The following is a 23511-nucleotide window of genomic DNA, read 5'->3' as shown; positions in this document are numbered from 1 at the left end:
CTGGAGGTCTGCTGGGCATGGATTCGGTGCAGGATGGCTGCGTGGGTCACGGTTGCTTCTTGTCACATCAGCCGGAGCACACGCTGTCCTGCGGGGTGATAAGGGAGCTGGAGGACTGGTGGGGCCGGCCCTGCACTGCTTGTCCTCCCTCCCCTGGGAGAGAAATTCTGGTGAGAGGTCAGAAAACAAAAGCCTATTTGCCCTCCGTCTCCGGCTCTGATGCTGGGTGTGATTTGATCTGGTCTGTGCTACGAGTCCTTTTTGCCATGCTGCTGGCAATTAACAACAGCTCGAAATAGCAACTCATTGCTCGTGCTCCAGAGGTTTTAGCCCCATAGACCGAGCAGGAGGTAAGGGTCAGGCATGGCGGGACATCCACGTTCTCTGGAGGTGTTGGGAAGCACCTCCTGAACACACAGCGGTGCCGGGGCTGCAGGACCCTATCCTGCCCCTCCCAGCAAGGAGCAGCACCCTTGTTCTCCGCTGTCCCCTCCTTGTGGGAGCTGCTGAACCCACAGGAAGGCTGGGCAGAGAGGAGTTAACTCCAAACCCAACAACGGGGAGAGGGGAAAAAAAAATAAATACAGAGAGAGATCAATGGATCAGCAGCAAGAGCAGAGGGAGGGAAAAGGGGGAGACAGAGAGAGAGAGAGAGCGTGCGAGGAGCTCCAGGAGGAGAGAGACGAGCGCGGGAGTGAGGAGGAGAAGAGAGCAGAGCTGGCGGCTGGCGGGGAGCGCTGGAGCACCGGGCAGGGGTGACGGTACTGCTCAAACTGTCCTTGTCCCACGTGGATGAAGGGCTGCCTCCTCCTCGCCACCGCTGCCCAGGCTCTTCTGGAGGTTTCCCCTGAGCAAGCAGAGAAGCTGAAGGCCCTTCCTCGCAAAGGTGAGTGCCAGCTTCACATCCTCGGGGCTCCCCGGGCAGGGGTGAGCGTGTGCCCACGGCTCCCCGCAGCCTACGTGCGAGGTGTGGGCCCAGAGGGACGCCGCAGGCTTCTGCTCGTGCAGGAAGGTCCCACAGGGCCGGGATGGAGGAGCTGGGCAGTCACCAGTAGGACAGAGGGGAGCTGAGAGCTAGGGATGAGCTGCCAGCACAGCACAGAGGGTGATGTGAAGGAGAAGCAGCATGAGAAGAGAGATGGGGGAGCACAGGGTGAAAGAGCTCGCGCGACCCAAAAGGAGTTAATTGCATGTCAACAGTTGCTAGATAACGGTGTCTTTCCTTCTTGGTTGCTGCTCAGCCAAGGACAATTTGTTCTAATGATGGAACAATAAGGCGAAGGCTCGTTAGGAGAGCGGGTGTTTGCGCTCCCCGCCTGAGCACGGTGTTACTCAGTGCTGGAGGAAGTTTGGCAGCAAATGTCAGCACCTCGCTCCTCGAGCTCCGGGGTAAATCACTCCTTTGCGATGACTATTTGGTTGTGTTTTGAGGTCTCCCCCCCATTCCTCTCCCACATCACAAGATAGGGCCCAGCAGCCAAATTTCCTTTGCCTGCACCTTCTGTCGGGTCAGCAATACCCCACACCCACAGATCAAATGCATCCCACCTGTGCTTTTCAGAGACCTGTTGAGCTCTGATTTGAAAGCACATTAAAGGCAACAGGGTGCTGCTGCCAGGGGGTGTTCCTTCTCCATGTCCTCGTGGCCCTGGCCAAGCCTGGTTGAACATCAGCTGGGATGAAGACTTGCCAAAGCAAGAAATCCCAAAATGTTTAAAAGCAGCTTTGGGATTGTAGGAGGAATGTAGGTGAGTTGGTGGGAGAGGGGATGCTGTGATGGGGATGTGAATCCAGGCTGTCTCTCTGTCTCTGCTCACAGGGCCCTGCTGTCGGATGGGGAGATGCCAGGGGGCTGGAATGCCTCCTCCGACAGCCCGGAGCTGCGAGCAGCAGGGATCATCGTGCCCATCATCTTCTCCCTCATCTTCCTCCTGGGCACCGTGGGGAATGGGCTGGTGCTGGCCGTGCTGCTACGGAACGGCCAAGTGAAGTATAACACCACCAACCTCTTCATACTCAACCTGGCCATGGCCGACCTGTGCTTCATCGTCTGCTGTGTCCCCTTCCAGGCCACCATTTACACCCTGGACGGGTGGCTCTTCGGGGCCTTTGCCTGCAAGGCCGTGCATTTTCTCATCTACCTCACCATGTACGCCAGCAGCTTCACCCTGGCTGCGGTCTCCATTGACAGGCAAGTGTCCCCTCCCATCTCGGTCCCTCAGCTCAGGGACAATGTGTTCACCACTCTTGAGCTAAGGGGTAAGGGAAAGACCAGTCCCTACCTTGTTGAATGTCCTGTGAAGAGCGTGTAGGGTCTCCCTAGAGGCAGGGCCAGCAGATCCAGCTTCTCACTGTTCCTCCACATCTCCCTGTGCCTTCTCCCAGCACCCAGCCAAGCTCTCAGCCTGGTTACCCAGCCCTTTCCCTTTCTCACCTGAGCAGGAGGAGTACAGGCATGCACTGAGGCTTGGTGTCCACCATGCAAAACCAAGAGTGCTAAAACCCAGGGAAACAGTGCACCAGAGGAGAAACACGGAGTCCTCTGTGTCCTGCTCCTGCCCTCTTCCCCGCTTCAAGAGGCACGTTGCCTGCCCCTCCTGAGCTAGCACAGGGTGATGGAGATTCCCAGCTCCACGTTGGGATGATCCCTTTAGCTATGTGAGCTCACCATAACCCTCCCTCGTGAAAGGTGGGGAAGAGGAGAAATGGGAGGCTGCACAGGAAAGGCTGCATAGATGGCAGCTCCACGGGGCTGGAGGGCAATGAGATATCCCACCCACATTATTCCTGGTCTCTCCTTCCCCTCCCCACCAGGTACCTGGCCATCCGCTACCCGCTGAAGTCCCGGGATCTCCGTACCACCCGAAACGCAGGAGTGGCCATCGTAGTGATCTGGTCGCTGTCCCTGCTCTTTGCAGGGCCTTACCTCAGTTACTACCAGATTGTCCATTACCACGGGGTGCCCATCTGCGTCCCCATCTGGGAGGACCAGCGCCGAAAGATTCTGGACATCCTCACGTTTGTCTTTGGATACCTCTTACCCGTGACTGTGGTGAGCCTGGCATACGCCAGGACCATCAAGTTCCTGTGGACCTCTGTAGACCCCATTGAAAGGATCTCAGAGTCCCGTAAGGCCAAGCGGAAGGTCACCAAGATGATTGTGGCTGTTGCTATCTTGTTCTGCCTCTGTTGGCTTCCCCACCATCTGGTCATCCTCTGCTTCTGGTTTGGCCACTTCCCCTTCAACAGAGCCACGTATGCCTGCCGCCTGGCTTCCCACTGCCTTTCATACGCCAATTCCTGCCTCAACCCCATCGTCTATGCCCTCATCTCCAAGCACTTCCGAAAGCGTTTCAAGCAGGTCTTCACCTGCCTCTTCTTCCAGAACAAGAACAGGAAGAAGAAGAAGCGAGTTGGAAATCAAGTCCACGTGGTCAACGTGGGCAAAGGTTTCGCCAACAGCACTGGAGGCTTCTATGGAGGCAACACGGAGGTGACCCAGGTCCCACGGGAGAACACCAGGAGGAGGGATGCAGAAGGTGCCAACCATGCCAGAGCATGGACTCACCAGCTACAAGACGCCATGGCCTCTGTTCAGAAGGAACTGCTGGAGGAGGAAAGCTTGGTAACAGCTGGCAATCTCCTAGCCATGACCCCTCCGAGAAGATCTCAGGAGTGTCTGACCGTTCACTACAAATGAACAAAGCAAAGAAACCTCTTTTCCAGCCGGTGGGTGGAAAATTATTCCAGAATAATATGGGGCACAGCCAAGCTGAAAGCTCCTGTGGCAATGGTCAACTGGTTGCTCAAACTCACCTCCGCTTACTGGACCGCTTGTCTAGGACTGGCACAATCCACCATACAGATGCAAAACAGAGGGACGCATTAATGTGATGTGAAGAGTGGAAAGGCTTGGGTGCTGACATATCTGCATGCCCTCCCTGGGGCTTCTCTGAAGTTCAAGGAGGAGAAGACCAGCTTCTTCCCTTGACTCCGCTCCACCAAAGGTACTTGCTGGAGGATGTCTCCTAGAGGTCTGTCCCTCGTTTTTTCCTAAACAACCCCCAAACTCCTCCTCCTACCATGTTGTTCCACCTGGTTCATCCTTTTTCTTACTTTCTGTCTGCCTTTTGCAAATTCCTGAAGGATTGCTGCCTTCTCTTTGGTATTTCTTCATCATGAGGAGTTTCGTCCCTTCCTCCTGGGGCTGAAGGACGTGTTGCTCTCTGAGCAGTGATGCTATTCAGTGGAATTAGCTCCATGTGCATGGTTTACTGACTTGGCAAGACACTTTATTTCCATGTAATGACTATTTTGGTGGCACCCATGTGCACTTAGTCCAATCTTTTCTCCTCAGTGCCCCTTCCAACCTAATGGAGAGGGCTTCCAGGAGAGCGTGAGGCCTACACCAGCCGGTGGGCTGGGACATCTTCCACAACGCTCATCGCTGTGGGACTGCTGTGGGACCCATGTCCTCCTGGGAGCAAGACTTAGCCCTGCTTTGTTCCTTGTTGGCCACCCTGCCCCGAACAGCCACAGAGGAGGCTTTGTTTGTGGTAGCAGTTGAACAACACCCCACAGGAGGGCCGAGCGTCCCTGCTCACAAAGCTGAGCTCGAGCGCTGCAGAGCTCAACAACCCCCTCCAAAATCCCACAGCCAGACCTCAGATGCCTTATCCGCAAAGCGTTAAACCTGCCACTGCGCTGTTCCAGCTCAATATTTACAGTAAATATTGCATGCTTGCAACAGCCCTCGTTTTCCTTAATTGCAGATGGAATTTGCTCGGTGCTGTGTGGCTCCTGAGTGTGTAACCTCTACCATGAAGCAGATCTATGCTGATAATGCCCTAAGAGCCTGTGAAAAAGAGAAAGCTTGGCAAAAAGTGTCTAGTGAGGGCAGTGACATTGTGGGACACTCCAGAGTTTCGTGCTGGAGCTGACTGTCATGGCATCAGTAGGTTTCGGAGTGAACGTGTTTGCCCTGAATGGGGTGGATAGCAATTTTTTCCTGACAGTTCATTTCTCACTGCCCACAGCCAGCATGTGCGTGGAGCCAGCCCTCCCAGCAAGGCCCCTGAGGCTGGTTTTCCAGGAGGAGACGCAGAGGCCAGGTGGTGCGGCAGACTGCAGGCTGGAAATCCGCGGGGACCGCGCTGCTCACTTCACAGCTAATTCAGACAGCGAGGGAGCCCCAGCTGGGGGAGAGGAGCCATTTACTGCCAGCCCACTGCCAAATGCCAGCATGCCAAATGCAATCGTTGGAGGCAGCACAGCCCTGTCAGTGGTGCCCCAAGCCCTGCACGGGCTGTGGAAACCCTGGTGTCCTTCCTTGCCCCTGTGTCTGGTGGGATCTTGGAGATGCAGCTGGAGGCTGCGGTCATAGGTGAAAAAATTTTGGCTCTGTCCTTGTCCTCTGACATTTTCAGTGCTATGGGCACTGTAGAGTGGGGATGAGGACACCTGGCAGCAATGGGATCTGGGGGTCTGGTGCGTGCAAGATGCTGCAGATCTTGCAGCAGAGCTACACCCTCCCACCCCCCTTTATTTCTCTTCTCTTCACATCCCCTGCCTCTGCTTGCGTAAATCTTCCCTTATTGCTTTGTCCTGCCCACTCATCAAATTCCCAGGCGACGTGGCATTTCTAACCCTCGCTGACGCTGTTGTGCGGCTTGTTAGAGCTCAGCTGCAAGGACACCCCCTTCCCCACGCTGAGGTCAACTCCATTGCTGCGCTGGGGATTATTCTTCTTTTCCCACTTAAGTGTTTGATGTCGATTTCTGCCCCTCGAGCCTCCCTCACCTCCCAGCCCTGTTCCCGATTCCTCTGCCTCTCTTTCTCCGTGGTGGCTGCTTCTCCTCTGGAAATACCTCCGGTGTGCTTTGCCCACCTCCATGGGGGTTCGCTAGTCCTGCAGCTCGCTGCCACCACCCTTTGTGCATGACACAGTGGCTGGTGGCCTGCTGGCATGTCACACCAGCCTCCGGGTACAAAAATCTGCATCATTTCCAGATGCAAAAGCCCATTTTGCAGCCCAAAGTGCTGGAGGGAGAAGGGAACAGTGGTCAGGAGTGGTGATACTCTGATCCTGCTCCTCGTGGGCCCTGCTTGCAGAGGGAGCAGACCAGGTCAGGGCTGAGTGTTGTGTATTGGGGTGAAGCCTAAATAACACGGGACAAAGAGGACGGGAGAAAACCTGTGTGAGAAGGTTAATTTAGCCCAGCAAGCCTCTGCAAGCCCAAGCTCCCGTTCCTCAGCTCTCTGGGGCTGAGCCCCTGTTTTGGGGAGCACGTGAGCGGGAAGGGCAGACGCTGTGTCTGGCTTGGGGAGCTCCCATAGCCAGGAGGGAATTCCAGTCTGCCCAGTAACAGCACGCATGCTCCAACTGGTCCGACGGCTCAAAGCTAGGGGAGAAGAAAATGTGACTTCTCCTTGATACCGAGCTGGCTGTAATTAAAGCTGAAGGAGCTTGATTGCTGTTCTGCACGCAGCCTCCCCATCAGACTGATTAGCGTTCGGCGGTCTCTGCTTCCAGCTTTTCACCTTAATTAATGATTACTTGCTTATATTTTCTTCCCTACTTCTCATCACTCGGGCTGATGAGCTTGGCTTTAACCCTCTCAGGGCTGGCCGCACCTGGGCAGTGGCTGAGCACAGCTCAGTGGGGCGGTGAGGGCAGGCTGGGCAGCTGCCTCTGCCATAAAATCAGGCAAGGGACGGCTTTGGGGTGAGGTGACAGTCGTGGACAGCATGTCCTGCTGGTTTTGTGCTGCTCCTGGTACGTGGGCCTTTCCCCGGTGAGCCCGTTAGCTATAGGAAACTCTGCTTATTTGCTTTGGGGTTTAGCCGCCTGTCTTCTGGTTCCTAATCCGTGACCAGGCTTAGCGGGCTGCCAGCTGATTATTTCAGCTCTTCTGCAAACCACATGGTATCTTCCCCTCTCAGAGCTTTCAGAAGGGAAAAAAAAAAATAAATAAATGAAAGAAAACAACAGATGAGTGCTATTTGCTGCATCTCCTTCATCAGCCTCCTAATCAAAACTGCTGGCTCTTCCCCCGAGCCATTCCCTGGGCCCTGGGGCTCGGGGCCACTCTCCCACACTGGCTGGGTGCAGTGCATGGGGAAAGAAGCATCTTTCAGCCAGTACCTTTCCATGACGGAGGAGATGAAATCCCCCTTGCTCGCTGAACGAGCCGAGGAAACAGCTGAAAGGGCGGGAGGTTTGCTGGAGATGCTTCACGGGGCTTCCTCAGCAGCACGGAGGATCATTACCATGATGGATTTGGAAAGGTAAAAGAGGGGAATTAATTAAAGTGCATTTGGAGGTACAGCGGTGAGGGGGGAGCAGGGCTTTGGGTCAAGTCCTGCCTGCCAGAGCCTGCTGGCAGCCTGGCGCCACGGCCCTGAGGAAGAGGATGGGCACCGCCACTCGAGGAAGGCCTGAAATGCGGTGCTCGGCAGCGTAATGCAAGGGAAAAAGGGAGATGGACCAAGTTTAATGGCAAAATAAACAGCAGAGTGAAGCCCTGTGCTGTTGTTTTCATCATTACAGCAGCAGACACCTCTGTGGGAAGCTGCCACCAACCTCACGCCTCCGGGCTGCGCAGGCAAATCCATGGCCAGGGTGCGAGGGCAGGGGGAAAAGCTGCTGGGTGAGGCTCAAAACGTCGTGCCAGGAGCAGAAGGAAAAGCAGATGGAGCACGGGAGCAGCTCCCAGCACCTGACTCCCTGCTGAGACAGAGCTGCGGAGCACGGCCAGCTGACCCAACAAACGGCGTGGGGTGATTCCTCTCTATTTTTCTCCCCACTGGAAATCAGATTCCATTTTCTTTATCTGTTTCCACTGAAGCAGCAGCAAAGCCAGCGACGAGGCTGCTCTCAGCTGCCTCAGCTCATTGTGCCAGCCTCCAGGGGCCCGCCAGCGCTGCCTCATCTCCCGTGGAGGCGGCAGTGCTGCGAGAGGCAAGGCAAAAACACTCCTGGGTGGCTGCAGCACCCTCACCTTTCCACTCCAAGCACAGAGCGAGGAGCACTTACGGAAAAGCTCCAGCACCAGGCAAATCGAAGGCCTGAAGAGCTGTGGACAACGAGGTCCTGAGTGCTCGGGCTAAAAGCTCAGCGCTGGATCTCCGCTAAGCGAATTCCCCGTGGGGTGGAAAGCTCCCGAGCGGCGTCGGGTTTGCAGCCACCATCAGCAGCCAAGGTAACTGCAGTGATAAGAGCACCTCATCCGCCCGCTCGGCGGGTAAACCTAATGGTCTCCTCAGCAACAAGGCTGTTGAGCGCAGAAGCGGTGGCGGCCGGGTGAACGTGGCCACCAAGCTGAGGTGGGAGGAAGCCGGACACGCAGGTCACCCGCTCCTCTCGCAGGGACCTCTTGGTGAAGCCTCTGCCCTGCCCGACGTCCTCCCTAGCACCTGATTAATCCCTTCGCCCTCTCCGCAGCACAGCCATGTACCTTGGTCTGCAAACAGACGGCTGTTTGAAGTCCAACAGTTTCGTGTCGCCGCTTCTGATTTCAACACCACGTTCAAAAGCGGCAGTTGCAGAGCCTGACGCTGCGCCTGGAACGGAGGTAAAGAGGGATGAGCCGCTCTGAAAAGAGAGAGCTGGCTGAGGAGCCCAAAAATAAAGGCCGAGAGGATTTTATTGAAGTTCAACATACAAAAAAGGTCAGATTGTCTCCCACCCTTCCCATGCAGCGTTCCCTAACCAGGTAACCTTATTCACAGTGACGGCTCCAGCCCTACCACAACGCTGTCCTAACCGTGGCTTCCAGCACCAACGCGTGACCCCATCTACAAGCACTGCGTGTTCTGGCATCTCAGCTCGGAGCTCCAGCTGCCCTTTTCCTAGACAGGAGGCCAGCCGTTAGAGAAAACGTTTTCCAGTAGCAGGAAACACAAAAGTCAGTTGCAGTGGGGTTGTGTCGGCTTGGTTTGTTTTGATTTTTTACAGCGTGGCTGCCTAAAACCGCACGAACATTGGGTCAGCCCCTAATCCTTATCTTTGCGCCGGGGCAACCCTGACCCACGAACTGCCTACCTGGGTAACTTTCACAAGTGATTCGTTGATTTAAGCATTAACTTTCAGCAGTGCTTTACAAACCGTGCCCAGAGGAAGCTGTTAGCTTGCTTAAAAGCTTTGTATCCCATCCCTAACCGGCCCGATTCTCTGCCCTCTGTCTGCAGGCCCTGGGGACAGTCAGGATTAAGCGTGGCTGCGCGTTTCTGCAGGCGGTGTGTTTGCTCAGCTGCTACCATGCAGAATAAAGTGCATGTCATTCTCCCAGCACAAAGCCTTCTGCTGTCTGGGGCGCCCGCTTCCCACCCCCCGTGCTGTTTGGTGCTGCGGTGGTGGCAGAAGATGCCTGCTCCAGGCAGCTCTGTGACAGTGGCCAGCAGCGAGCTGGGCTGGCTCGTGACTGCTCGTGGCATCAGCCACCGCCTGCGCTGAGCTGAAGCGCTTAGGACAAGGCAGAATACCTCCGAGAGGGGTATCCTATTCAGCGCCAGCCCCTCTGATCCAAAGAACGACTCTTCTTTTTTTTTTTCCTTCCCCTAAAGTCTCAGCCGCACAACTCTGCTGTCCAAATCCCGCTGCCTCCCCTTGAGGCAACTGTGGGGCCACGGGGACAGTCCGAGCACCAGCCAGAGCGCGGATCCGGCAAAAACGTTCATTCATCAGCCTGCGAAGTCTGCGCCGCCTTCTCTAAGGCTTCTCCTCCTGGGCCAGCAGCCCCGTTACCTCTTCTCCATCTTCTGCATCTGCAGGCTGAGCGACGTGAAGCTGGCGAGGAGGTCCGTAACCTCATCCACCTGCCAGAAGAACACAGCTGGACGTCAGGCAGGGGAAAGCAGCCTCAGGAGGCTGATGCTTGACCTCCAGCTCGTCTAACCAGCCCTGAAGATAGAAGCGCGTTGCTGCATTACTCAGAACTCAACAGGGAGCATCACGGCCACGGCCTCTAAGCTCGAGGGCCAATCCTTTGTACCAGAAAACGAGAAGCAAACAAAATAAAACCAACCAAACAGGCAAAACGAAGGCACCCTGTGCGTTTGTGCTGCCTCCTGGCCTTAAAATGCCTCGGCACATCTGGTGCCCAGCTTCTCTGCAGAGCTGCTGGACACCCTGATGCTTTCTGCATCCTGAATTCCAGCTGAAGGAGTCCCACAAGTCCCCACGTAACTCGGCCACGTCACCCAGAGCGAGCAAGAACACGTCCACAAGCCTGCCTTTAAAGCTGCCTGGCTCACGTAGCAGCTCTTGAACGCAGAAGCCACCGCGCGAGCAGGTGAGTCACCCGGCGCTGCCTACCTGCTCCTTCGTGCTGGTCATCTGTAACTTGGAGCAGAGGTCGTCCAGCTGTTCCTTCTGCTCATGCCTCCCCAGGCGGTCCAGGTATTCCCGCAACATCTGGATGATCTGAAACGCACAGGCAGAAGAGGCGAACATCAGACAGCCCCGTCAGGCTGGGGCGTTTTTGCAGGAAGAAGTTGAAATTTAAAAATTCAGAGCAGCAGGGTGGAAAAAGGAAGGTCTCCGGAAACAGAAGGAAAAAGCCAAACTCTCCCCAGAGCAGCTAAAAGACTAGAAAAAGGCTTTAGACTTTAAAACAGCTGCTCAAGATGTGAGCTATAGCACGCAGGAGGCTGCCAGCGGCTGCAGCACCTCCCGGGGACGTGGGAGCGTTTCCTTTACCTGTTTCACTTCGAGGCGTACGGCCTCCAGGCTGTGGGAGAGCCCTTCCTGCAGGATGTTGAGCTTGGATTTAGCGAGGTGCAGCGGGGTTCTGCCAGCCCGATCCAAGGCGTCGACTCTGGCCCCTGCAGGAGCAAGGAGAGAAAGCGAGGGCTGTCTTAAAGACCGGGGAACGCCAGCGGGGCAGGGGCAGGCTGTAACTGTTCGAAAGGAAACGTTACCTCCGCGCAGCAGCGTGGTGATGACGGGAACGTGGTTCGTGCAGGCAGCTGGGGAGGGAAAACACAGGACACACAGCTCAGAGGTAGCAGCAAACAGCAAGATTTCTGCTCAGGTGTGCAGCTCGCCACTTTCCTGAGGCTCTTTGCCATGAGAAAGAGCCCCACTGTTAAGTGTCATCGCATGCTCAAGCCTGGGTACCCTCTCTGGGACAAATCTTGGGGCCAGCAGAGGCAGGGGAATGGATTTTCTCTAAATCCGACCCGACGCCCTCATGAGGGACAAAGGGATTGAAAAGAATCCCTCGGAAGTTCTTCAAGCTGGGGACGCGTGCCGTGATGCACAGGAAAGAAGATGCAAAGGAAAAAAAGAGCAATGCAGAGCTCACCCCACCTCCCCGCACGCAGAGCTGAGCTGCGTGGCACTTACCCAAGTGTAAGGGAGTGTTCCCCAGCCCGTCCCTCTGGTTTGGGTCAGCGCCGTGGTCCAGAAGCAGTTGCACTGGAAGCAGTGACACAGAGCCAGGTCAGTCCCTTCCCTCCGCCCCGCTGACTGCACCTCGCTGCTGAAAGAAGCCTCATTTGGCAGCAGGCGGCGTGCCACCGCTCTGCAGCTGCGTTAGGGGTGCTTCTCTCAGCTCCCCCACTCCCGGAGAGGAAGGACTGGGGCTAAGGACATCCTACAACCAGCACAGCCCCACAGCTGGGAGCTGCCGCTGCTCCCACCCCAGCTAGGGGGACTGCAAGTCCCAGAGCTGGAACTCAGCTGGCAGCTGTGCCATAAAACAGGCAGAATCGGCAATTTCTGTTAGGTGCTGCATCAAAAGGAAGAACATCCCCCCCCAAAGCACCCCCTCCCCACTCACCGATGTGGTCGTTGCCGTTGCAGGAGGCGAAGTGCAGGGCTGTCCGGCCTTTGTCGTCCGCCGCGCAGGGGTCGGCTCCATCCTCCAGGAGTTGCTGCACTGACGGCGCCAAGGAGGAGGAGGAGGAGGTAAGTTGCAGGTGCACCCGATCAGAAAGGGGTGACGCCACCCACTCCTCCGCAGCTAAATGTGGACTTTGCACGCCGTCAGCCAGGCGTGAGCCAGCTCCAGCAAGCATCCAGGCTCAGCAGAACCAGCAACACGCCCTCCACCCCCTGCTACAGCCTTCGTCAGCTCCCGAAACTGCCTTAAAAGCCAAGCCAACGGCTGTAATGGCTAACGCTCAAGATCCACCTAGCCAAATATTCAGTCTCCGAGAACGAACAGCAGCAAATGGAGCATACAAAGATGCCAAGGATGCGAGCCTTGAGTCATCTCTCAGGCGCTTCCCAAGCCAGAAATAGCAGCGTGTGGTCAGCAGCCCTCCACGGGCTGTTCACGGATTTCTGCAGTCATGTTTTGCATCTGCGTGAACTCTGCCCATCAGCGCGGACCCGCGATGGGAAGTTTCACAGTGTAACCCCGCCCAGCGAGGAAAAACTACCTCTCTACATCTGTTTTGAACAGGTCACTTCCTGGGTTCACCTGCAGCTCCTGGTTTTTGCCCTAAGAGTGGCGGTATGAATATATTTTTAAGAGATGTATGGAAGCGAGCTAACGAACAGCCCCAGTAGCTTTATCATCAGCTCCTTGTGGTTGTTCCCCTCGCTCTTCCACCCAGCAGAGCTGCCTGCTTTTCCTCGAGCTGTGGGAACACCTCATGATCATAAAGAGGGCCATCCATGTATCAAATGCCGGTACAGAACTAAAATGAAACAAACAGCGTTTTCACGAAGCCTGACCCTTTCAGTCTCCATTTTGACCTGCTGACTGAAGCCAAGCCGCACCCTTCCAGCCCTGACAGCACCCACAGCCTGTACCCATCACCTTGAGGCACCTTACGCCGGTGCCCGGTGCCTCACCTGTATCCAAATCGTTCCCGTTGGCGGCTTCCCGCAGCCTCTTCAGCGCTGTGGAGAGAAGCCGGCCGTTACCCTGCAGGCCCGGAGGGGAGGGGGGGTGCTGAGGGCCCCCCCCCCCCCAGCCCGGCCTCCCCCACTCACCGTGGCTCTCCTTGCCCGTAGGCCCCAGGCGGCGGTGCAGGCGGGCAGCCCTGCGCAGGCGGCGGGCCGGGATCTTGCCGGCGGGCTCGTCGCGCTGCCACAGGACGTGCAGGCAGCCCAGCGGGCCGCCCCCCGCCGCCGCCATCGCCGGGCCTGGCCCCGCTGCTGGCCCTGAGGCGCCGCCGCCGCCGCCGCCCTCCTCCATCCCCTCACGGAGCGCAGCGGGCCGCCGGGGGGCGGGACTAGCGCGTTGCCATGGCAACGGCTCGGCTCGGCCAATCGGAGGCGCGGCCAGTCGGGGAGGCGGGAGCTGCGAGGGGATGATGGGCAGGTGGTGCATCCAATCAGAGAGAGAGATTTAAGACAGGCAGGTGGCTCAACCAATCGGAGCGCGCGCGGCCGCTCGCCTCAGCCGGGGTGCGCGGCCTCGCTGCTCCTTCCTGCCGCGCCGCCAACATGGCCTACCCGGGAGAGGACTACGACAACGACGTGAGGGGGCTGGGGGGGGGCTGAGACCGAATCCGGATCGGAATCCGGATTGGGATTGGGATTGGGATTCTGATCCGGGTCCGTGACCTCTCTCCCGCAGGCCGCCTACGACCCGTACGCCTACTCGGCCGACTACGACCTGCACACGGGTGGGTGCAGGCCCGGGGGAGGGATGCAGGCCCTGGGGGGGGTCCCCACAGCTCCCCCTGACCGCGCTCTGTGCCCCTCGCAGGGGACCCGAAGCAGGACCTGGCCTACGAGCGGCAGTACGAGCAGCAGACCTACCAGGTGATCCCCGAGGTGATCAAGAACTTCATCCAGTACTTCCACAAGACCGTGTCGGATCTCATCGACCAGAAGGTGTACGAGCTGCAGGCCAGCCGCGTCTCCAGCGACGTCATCGACCAGAAGGTCTACGAGATCCAGGATATCTACGAGAACAGGTACCAGCCCGGCTGGATCGCCCCTGCAAACCGGGTCAAATCACTCCCAGCTTGTAAAAGGAGTCGCTAATGGTCTTGTTCCAGCTCTGGGTTTTCTTTAAAATACAGTCCACAGTTTGATTTAAATTGGAAAAACAAAACAAAAGCATATTTCTAGGCTATTCGTTTAATATAACCCTTGGTGAGCTGTGGCCCATCTGAAAGAACACACAGGTCCCGTGGGATGTTGGCAGCAAAAAGTGAGCCCAGCAGTGCCAGTGTGTAGAAAGCAGGGAGGTATAATCACATCCGTTCTCTACAGGTGCTCCCGTTTGTGTCCATACCTGCGTTGCTTTACCATAAAGAGAATGTAAAAGTAACACGTGCAACTTTTCCACACTTTCGGGACAAATTAAAGATTTTAATTGCTCTGTTTGCCCCTCTTCTTTGCTTCAACATTGGTCTTAATAAGGGGGGATGTCTACTTCCCATCAAGTCCAAGCCTTCTGTATCGTGAACTCTTAACTCCCGCTCTCTGGTACTGCTAATCAGTTTCTCATGCCATGTGTGTGTCTATCTTTCAGCTGGACAAAGCTGACAGAAAGGTTTTTCAAGAACACCCCGTGGCCAGAGGCGGAGGCCATTGCCCCCCAGGTTGGAAATGGTGAGCATTTCTTCCTCTTTCCTTATCAGAGAGCTAAGGAACTAAACCACTTCTGATTTATTAGCGAGCTGGAGCACGCTGTCACTGATCTCTGAGTCACTCAGCTTCGCTCACTGCGGCAGCTCCATCAGTAGATGCCTGTCAGGAGGTCAAAACTGAACAAAATTTCCTCTTTTGTCTCTCTTTATTGCTGTGCCAGTACAAGCATCACCAGCATCTCTGAGAGCTCCAGTTGCTTGAGCCTCGTGGTTTGCTAACGTTCAGTTCTCTCACCATTTACAGATGCAGTTTTCCTCATCCTGTACAAGGAGCTGTATTACAGGCACATCTATGCCAAAGTCAGCGTGAGTATTTGCCCCGTGTCTTCCTTTGGGTTGTACGCTGGCTTCTCTGGGCCAGAAAACTCACCCAGCGTTGGTGAGTTAGGGAAGAAGGAGCTGCTGGGAGGGAGTTGAGTTTTTTTTTCTGGATAGAGCTGTAAATACAAGATTTACAGATGGGTTTGTTTTGTGTGTTCCTTTGTGGCTCTTAATTTGTTCTTCAGATTAGCGGGTGGGTGAGAGTGGGTGTCACAGGAGAAGGCCACGTTGTTTGTGGCTAAAATACTGTGTGGGGTCAGAGTGCTTAGTGGAGAGGGAAATACAGGCACCGAAGAGGAGAAGGAAAGAGAAAAAATAATAATCTATAGCAAAACACTTTTTTCTTTTCCCCTTAAAAAGGCCAATTTGAAGTCAATAGTAAAATCAGAGTAGTTCTTGGTTGTTTAAGGAAAGAAACTGAGCAGCTATATGACTTACAAGGTAGATGAATAATAGCTGTAGCTTTGATGGGGACCAGAGGGTGGAGAAATGGGAACTTCAAAACAGTCACTTTATTAACCCACGTTCAAGGCTTGCTTTAACAGGAGGGACTGGTTTCTTGAGTTGCTCTGTGAGAGGTTCTCAAACTGCCCATGGGTGTCTACAGGTGAAGCAAGGAAGGTGGCTCTAGGAAGAGTGATTCCCTGCTGTGGTCACTGGTCTTTCAAAAACATTTAAAAATATTGTCTAGGGTCCAAGGTCTTTCATGAAGGGAGAAGGACAAGAAGCTATGGAAAGTAATATGAAATCTGGTAGAAAATTGGCTCTAACATCACCAAATTAAACTCTGTACTGCTGTGACCGTTGACTGTCCTTCCTACTTTGTTACCTATAAATTCAGTCCTGCTCTGCTTCAAACTAAACAGGCTGAGCTGCCTTCTCGTTGCAGGGGGGCCCCACTCTGGAGCAGAGATTTGAATCTTACTACAACTACTGCAATCTCTTCAACTACATCCTGAGTGAGTTGCTGCAATTCTGTTTTGCTTCGTGTGCTTTGGAGAGAAAGAATGGGTGGAGAGGATAGAGCTGGAGGAAGGGGGAGAAACTGGAAGATGCTTGCTTATAGATTGTATAGAGAAAAGTAGTCTGTGAGCTTTCCATAAATTTAAATTTGTTGAACTTTATATCCAGGAACTTTAAACCACAAAAAGCCCAAAGTTTACAGTGCTTTTTGAAATGTTCTAAAGGGAGAAAAGAGAAAGAAAGAAAGAAAATCAAAACAAAACTTATTTAGTTTTCCATCTTCCTTGAATTTTTGCTTACAGATTAATTTTGCTTTTAAGGTAAAGGTAACCTAGGAAACTGCAGCAGCACCTCATAACTCTTTACCATTGTTGGCTCCGCTTGGGATAAATTTAAATGTTTGTGACTTCCTGCCAGGTGTCTTGCAGAGAAAAGTGGCTGGGATAAACCCTTAGAATTTGTGTGCAGTTTCTGAGAATTGCTGCTGAGCAGTCACGCTCTAGACGTTAGCCCTATATATACTCGTGTTCTTTAAAAATAAGGGCAGCTGAGGCAGCCAGAGCTACACAGTTCCTTGCTGGAAACTTCATTCACCTGCTCTTGTATTTCCCAGCTTAGAAAAATGCTCAGTTCTGTCTGTGCCTCCAGTTCTGCCACCGCTCTTGCTCGAGGTGTTAATTTCTCATCTGTTACTAACGATCTTTTGCAGATGCTGACGGTCCTGCTCCTCTGGAGCTGCCCAACCAGTGGCTCTGGGATATCATCGATGAATTCATATACCAGGTACGTGACCCTGAGACTGGGCTGTTGTGGGGTGGCCTTGCCTCGATTAGCACTATTAAATTTTCCATCTTCCTCTCTGTCGTTCTCACATCTAGGGTATCATTGCAGGTCAAACGACTTCGGTGAGCGCTGTTATTCGTGCGACACTGAGTACGTGAAATAGTTGTAAATATACAGGTTTTTAAGCTACCAGGAGCCATTTAGGGAGTCTGAACTTCTACTGATATTTCTGTTTCAGTTGTTGCGCTGTTTTTGTTTTGGTGGTGGTGGTAATTTTTTTCCTCATTTGGCTTGTATTTTTTTTTTTTTTTACAGCTTCATTTTTGCCTGGTTTATACAAAGCCTGACTGAAATCTGCTGCTATAACCACAAAGACTTTATTAATTTGTTCATACTAGTTCCGTTGTTCCGTGGTTTTACTTTAGCTTTGTATTTTGTAGTTTGCAGGGCCTTTATGCATGCACTGAGAGATTAGTGACCTTATTTGAAATCTGTGGTCTAAGATCTTGATGTCAGGAAACATTTTTATGCTTATTGTTCGGAGTGCAGTAATTCAGCTCTCAAATACTATTCATTTTTCTCTACAGACTCCTTTCTGTGTGACTTAATATTGTAGAGGTGCTTGGAATTCCTCAAGTGCAGTCTTGGAAAGCTGATATAAAAAAGGATGTGTGTGTGTGCGCAGACACATCTTATGACTTGGTCGTTCTTTTTGTTACTTCTTTAGTCAGCAAATCTGTGTTTAGTTGCCTGTCCTAACTGTCTAAGAGATCGTTCACTTGGTTGTGTTTTCTGGCCTTTTTCCTCAGCTTGCCTCTGCACAGTACCAGATTTTTCTGTAGGTCTTTTAATGGTGGTGTAATTTGCCGTTTTATCTTCTAGGTGGTCTCAAATTAAATTCTTCTTTTCCGTGGGACTTGTAGCTTGTCGTACTGCATTTGTGTGATCAACTCAAGAGCGTACTGCACTTAGTTGAACGTCTCCAGACTAGCCCCTCAAAATCAAATCTGTTTTTTCACCCACAGTTCCAGTCTTTCAGCCAGTACCGCTGCAAGACAGCCAAGAAGTCTGAAGAGGAAATCGATTTCCTTCGTTCCAACCCCAAGATCTGGAACGTCCACAGTGTCCTTAACGTGCTGCACTCCCTGGTGGACAAATCCAACATCAACCGACAGCTGGAGGTGTACACAAGTGGAGGTGAGACAGCTGGGTGATGCCAAGCAAGGTTGGTGTCTCTGCTGCCTTGCTTTGGTTCGACCAAGCTCTGTTCTCTTTGTATGGGAGCTGGATCGAACCCTTAGGCATCAGATGGATTAATTTCGAAGAGGTTCTCATGTTCTCATAGGCCTTACATGAGAAATGAGTACACCGGAGGTCTTGCTCCTTTATTTGTAAGCACAGAGGTGCGGAAAGGAGAGCTCGTTCCCTCGGAGGGACAGTATAATGGTTCCTTTTTTCGTTCCTAGGTGATCCTGAAAGCGTGGCTGGTGAGTATGGTCGCCACTCCCTCTACAAGATGCTGGGCTATTTCAGCCTGGTGGGGCTGCTGCGCCTGCACTCCCTGCTGGGGGATTACTACCAGGCGATCAAGGTTCTGGAGAACATTGAGCTCAACAAGAAGGTAACGAGGCAGCAAACGCTCCGCTGCCCTTTTCCAGATGCTTCTCTTAAGATGGGCTCCTGAAAAATTGCCATAATTGATCCTGTAGCTGAGGAAGAGCTTGGTGGTGTTGTGGGGAGTTTGTTTATAGGCTTAGCTGGAAGAAACGTCTAGTTCCACGCTTGTGTGTGCTGAGCACAGCTGGAGCTTTGGCAGCAAATCAAGCCATATGATAATGGCTGCTGCTGTTGGAGCACATACGCCCGATTCTTTAGGAGGTTTGTTTGTGTTGTGCAAGGCAGCGTCGTTATGGGGAATATTAATTGGGCTGTAAGTGGTAGCACAGTGCTAACAGGAGACATTGCTCCCACCTTGGTTTATGGCTCATTCCTCTTCTTTCTGACTCTTCTTGTTCTCACTGTGCCCACTCCCACCCTGCGTGTGTTTGCTCTGGAGTTGGGTGTTACTTGTGACAACAGCAGCTAAAAAAAAGTCCCTCTGCAACACGGGCTTGGTCCAAGGCTCGGCAGGAAACAGCGAGAATGGGAGCTGAGCGAAGCAGTACTAGGCACAGCGCGAGGGTCTTCTGCTTGCAGGAAGCCGTGGAAAACATAGGGGGTGGGATAATCTAACAAGCAGTGAGGAAGCCAGTGCAGGGACGGGTGTGAGGTGAGGTTTCCTGCAATATTCTCTGTAATTGTTGGGGTCAGAGGTGGTTGTCTCCCCTCTAATGGTTCATCCGTCCTTCTCAGAGCATGTACTCCCGGGTGCCTGAGTGCCAGGTGACCACCTATTACTACGTGGGCTTCGCCTACCTCATGATGCGGCGTTACCAGGACGCCATCCGCGTCTTCGCCAACATCCTCCTCTACATCCAGAGGACCAAGAGCATGTTTCAGAGGACGACCTACAAGTACGAGATGGTAAGAGAGTGGGTCCAGGCTTCCCAAAAGAAAATGCTGCTGTCTTCTTTCCTGTCCCTCCTCTGTCACCCGATAACCCACGTCTAATAATCCAGCTTTATTTTCTGAACTGATGGTGGCTGGAGAGCCTTTGACCTCCTTTGCCATTTGTCCCAGTATTTTCTTTTAGCTGTGTTACTGGTTCCTTTAGCTGCTCGCTGTGCAGTTGCCCCTGTTCCACCTGCATTTGTCCTGTGGGTGATGTTGTTAATGAATGTCAGCTGCTAATGATACTCCACCAAAGCTCCTTAAAACTCAGTCCTGTTCAGTTCTGTGTTTCAGGCTACTTCTGTTATCAGATACATTTCCATTATCAGATAGTCCTATGCAAATTGGTTAAATCATCGTGGCTAAAACAAAGCTTCTGTCTTTCTCCACCTAAGCTGCCTCTGATGCCTTTTTTTTTTCTTACCTACCCTGCTGCTATTCTCTCCTCTTCGTCCTTATGATTCATTTACAACTCCTCATGTAGCCAAATCAGGCAGTTCCTATTTCTGTGGCACTTCAGAAACTTGGCGTGTTAAGTTTTAGCCACGTAACTGCTTCATCCCTCACTCATATGAATTTTCCTTCTCCCTCTTTTCTTCCTTGATAACAATCCCCTGCCAGTCCGTGTAGGAGATGACTTAAACTCTTTTCCTTTCCTGTCCCTACTCCTCTGCACTTCCTTGCACCAAAGCCATCAGACCTGCATCTGGCCATCCAAGCTCTGTGTGGCTATGGCTACATTCACCCCTCTGGGCGTTTTCCTCTTGTCATTTCCCCTTTTTCGTTGACGATAGTCTTGATTCATCTGCTTTGCCCAGAAGCCCTTCTCCTTGCTGCTATTCCCCTTGAGCTTTAGGGCCAGCAGTGCTCTGGGTGAAGGCTCTGTCTCTGAAAAACACAGCTCCCACCTCTCTCCTGCGCCGTAAACCCCGAAGCCCACCCCCAGGCTAACAGGTTCTCCTCTCGGCCCCAGATTAACAAGCAGAACGAGCAGATGCACGCGCTCCTCGCCATCGCCCTCACCATGTACCCCATGCGCATAGACGAGAGCATCCACCTGCAGCTGCGAGAGAAGTACGGCGATAAGATGCTGCGCATGCAGAAGGGGGACGCGCAGGTCTACGAGGAGCTCTTCAGTTATGCTTGCCCCAAATTCCTCTCCCCCGTGGTGCCCAACTATGACAACGTGCACCCTAACTACCACAAGGAGCCCTTCCTGCAGCAGCTCAAGGTCTTTGCTGACGAGGTTCAGCAGCAGGCTCAGCTCTCCACCATCCGTAGCTTCCTCAAGCTCTATACCACCATGCCCGTGGCCAAGCTCGCTGGCTTCTTGGACCTGACGGAACAGGAGTTTCGCATCCAGCTGCTCGTCTTCAAGCACAAGATGAAGAACTTGGTTTGGACCAGCGGCATATCTGCGCTGGATGGGGAGTTCCAGTCCGCCTCTGAGGTCGACTTCTATATTGACAAGGTTGGTATCTGCCCCTCGCTGCCTGTTCCTTCGCCCGGCAAATTTTGGCAGCACCAGGTTTTGCTCCAGCCTGTGGGAAACATCCCCACGCCACGTGATGGGCTGCCCACGATGGAGCTGTAGCCATACTTAGTGGAAGTGCTGGTGGATGAACAGTGACAGGGTATTGCGGGCAGCTTTGGCAGTTATCACACCCAGGAGAAAAAGGCCCTAAATGTCTTCTCTGGGACAGAGTGCATCATTTGTCAGGGTTCTCAGGGGGTGGGGGCTGGGTGACAGCGCTGTCAGCGTCAGGTGAGGTTAGCAGCTTTGTAGGCGTGTCCCCTGTGTCTCTCCTTTGCTTGTCATGTTCCAGTTCTGGTTAGATCCACTTCTAGCTGCTGGTGGAGGGAAGCAGAGCGTGAATTGGGGTTGGGGCTGTCAAACTGCTGCTAAGAGAGCTGAAAATATGCAGAGGGTGCAAATACAAGGCAAGTTTGGGACGCATCTCAGGCGAGGGTAAGGGGAAGGCAGTCCCCAGGGAACAACGCTTGCTGTGGGACTAGCACAGGTCAGGTGTGTGTGCGGTGCTCAACTGGGGCTGGAGTCGAGCCCCTTTCGTTGCCCCTCCTGTCCGGCAGTGCCTGCTGCTCCCTGCCAGCACAGTCCTCTTCCTGACTTCCTGCTCTTCCTTCCCCAGGACATGATCCACATCGCAGACACAAAGGTTGCTCGGCGCTATGGGGACTTCTTCATCCGCCAGATCCACAAGTTTGAGGAGGTGAGGCCAGACAGGAAAAACTGCGTTAGCTCTGTGGGAATAGTAGGGAAAGGTTTGGGCTCTGCAGAGCCTGACGAAGGAGTGCTTTGTGTGTGTGTGACAGCTGTGCTGCGCCTTGCTGGGCAAGGGCAAGTGGTTTGAGCAGCAGCTGCTCACTTTGGAGGTTCTTACTTTTGTATGTTCTCGTGTAAGAAGTTCTCATCCAGTCGAGCCACACCAAAAAGGAGGGTTTTACTTCCTAATGCTGTGCACTGCGTTGTCCCTAGACCAGTGTGGTGTTCCTCGAGCCTCTACCCTCATAACTGAGGCTCCAGAAAGCATCCTGAAAGACTTGACGGGCCGTGACGTGCTGTCACTGCTCCGCTCTCCCAGCAGAGGCTGCTGTGGGGTTGGGAACTTTGGCAGCAAAATCCCGAGACGGGGGGGATGTGAGCAGCATATAGCTAAGGGTTACCCTGTTAAGATACAATTTCCAGAGCTTTGCAGCCTCTCTTCTCCCCAGATCTCCCTCTGATGTTTTGGAGAGGATGAAAGAGTTCCCCTAATTCTGTTCCACACACTGCCTGCAGCTGCAGGAGAGCTGTTTTTGCAGTGATTTACAGAGGAAGGAGTAGAGCCCCTGGATTAAGGCTGCTAAGGAGATCAGTAGCACGTGTCGATCCCTCTGTATTCTTCTGACCTTTGCTTTTTCTAATTCCAGCTGAACCGAACCTTGAAAAAGATGGGCCAGAGACCCTGAAGCTTCTGGGGATGCAACAATCGGCCTGAGCAGAGGAGTGGGTGGGAGAGATTATTCTCTTTGCCGTGAGGGAGGGGAGCCCAGGGTTCTGGCATTTCTGGAATCCTCTGCGGCTCAAAAGGTTTTTGTACTTTAAATAAGCAGACTCATTTGGCTCAAACCATCCTATGAAGGACGAGACATCTAATAAAGGAGGGGAATTTTCCCGGTGAGCATTCAGTATCTGCTATTCTCTTTCTTTTTTTGTCTCCCCTTCATGTAAGAACGTAATTGCATCCGGAGCTATGGGCAGCCACTGCTGGTTTGTGCCGTCTGGGGCTGATTCTGTAGCAGGTAAGTGGGAGCAGCTCTACGAGGTGCTGCACGCAGCGAACAGGGAAGGCTGCAGGAGTGGTGAACAGGGCGAAAAGGAGCTGTTCCACAGCATTTCCACAGGATATGGAAAAAGTCACAAGCTAATATTATTCCTTTCAGCTGTTGTTCCACGTCGAATAAACCCGAGTCATGGTTGTTTTCCTAGAAGGTTGCCTCTTTGCCTTCCCACCCCTCTTTTTTTTTTTAGCTCTTAAGAAGTAGAAATGCTCCCAAGTGAATCAACATGTTTTTAAAGGAAAGGGTAGGATATTTTTAAACATTCAACCGATATTAACTTTGGTCATCTGATGAGATGTCCTTGCTGGAGGCTGTGTTTTATTTCAGCACAGGCAATGCCCAAGTCCTGGCCCTTAATTTAATGGAGTTCATTTTCCCCAGAAAATTGCCCGAGGGCATTGGATTTGTTAAAACCTTTTAAATGGTTTGAGCTTCAAATGTTTTCGTAGCTCTCCCTCCAGCCACCTTGCATTCTTCCAGGCAAACTTGCAGTGCCTTGAAAGAGCAGCTGAAAACTAGCCCTGTAAAGAGGAAGCAAGGACCTATAAATATTGGGGAAGAGAAAAGGATGCAAAGAATGAATTGCATCTCCTCAACCCGCCACGCCCTGTCTCCCCCGTCTCCTTTTGCAGGCTGCCTTTAAATAGTTTTGTGTTTGAGTGGAAACAACAGGTGCAAAAGGAAAAAAAAGCAAAAAACCTGCGTGTGTAATGGGAAAGCTACACAAAGCACGCTTCGTGTACCCCCTCTGCCTCCTGGGACCCCTCCCTTTCATTCCTTTCCACTGAGAGAGGGTCCTGGCAGCCCAGCGTGGCTTCATGTGGGATTCTGCGTGCAAGTCAGGAATAATAAGCCTTTGTTGGGCTACACGCCGTGTTCGAACGAGGGTCAAGTTTCTACTGTCCTGGATAACTTCAAAAGTTGCATTCCCCATCAGAAAGTCCCGTAACTCAAGCAGGCAGGGCACAGGCAGCAAGGTTTACGTGGGTAACT

At 53.2% G+C, this 23511-nt stretch overlaps 3 protein-coding genes across 3 annotated transcripts; 2 read left to right on the top strand and 1 right to left on the bottom strand.

Annotated features, from left to right (window-relative positions):
* The first annotated feature begins 1841 nt into the window (after nt 1-1841).
* GALR3 (galanin receptor 3) lies at nt 1842-3700 on the top strand. Its single transcript, XM_032208062.1, has 2 exons — nt 1842-2191; nt 2815-3700. Exons 1-2 carry the CDS (start codon nt 1842-1844, stop codon nt 3698-3700), a joined length of 1236 nt encoding a protein of 411 aa, XP_032063953.1.
* A 5701-nt stretch (nt 3701-9401) lies between these two features.
* Nucleotides 9402-13091, bottom strand: ANKRD54 (ankyrin repeat domain 54). The gene is made up of 8 exons (XM_032207839.1): nt 12947-13091; nt 12806-12853; nt 11784-11882; nt 11348-11419; nt 10921-10968; nt 10700-10824; nt 10316-10423; nt 9402-9816 (listed from the first exon to the last, which is right to left on the bottom strand). The coding sequence occupies exons 1-8, from the start codon at nt 13089-13091 to the stop codon at nt 9742-9744; spliced, it is 720 nt and encodes a 239-aa protein (XP_032063730.1). The 3' UTR covers nt 9402-9741.
* Nucleotides 13092-13379: 288 nt separating this feature from the next.
* EIF3L (eukaryotic translation initiation factor 3 subunit L) lies at nt 13380-22366 on the top strand. The gene is made up of 13 exons (XM_032204973.1): nt 13380-13435; nt 13536-13584; nt 13668-13878; nt 14442-14521; nt 14804-14865; nt 15770-15839; nt 16553-16626; nt 17652-17823; nt 18093-18247; nt 18979-19149; nt 20150-20647; nt 21327-21407; nt 22108-22366. Exons 1-13 carry the CDS (start codon nt 13403-13405, stop codon nt 22144-22146), a joined length of 1695 nt encoding a protein of 564 aa, XP_032060864.1. The 5' UTR covers nt 13380-13402; the 3' UTR covers nt 22147-22366.
* Nucleotides 22367-23511: the final 1145 nt, after the last annotated feature.

The sequence above is a fragment of the Aythya fuligula genome, chromosome 1 (assembly GCF_009819795.1).
Source record: "Aythya fuligula isolate bAytFul2 chromosome 1, bAytFul2.pri, whole genome shotgun sequence".
In the NCBI taxonomy this organism is placed as follows: domain Eukaryota; kingdom Metazoa; phylum Chordata; class Aves; order Anseriformes; family Anatidae; genus Aythya; species Aythya fuligula.
Note: the sequence above shows the minus strand (reverse complement) of the source record. Positions and strands in the feature narration are given on the sequence as shown.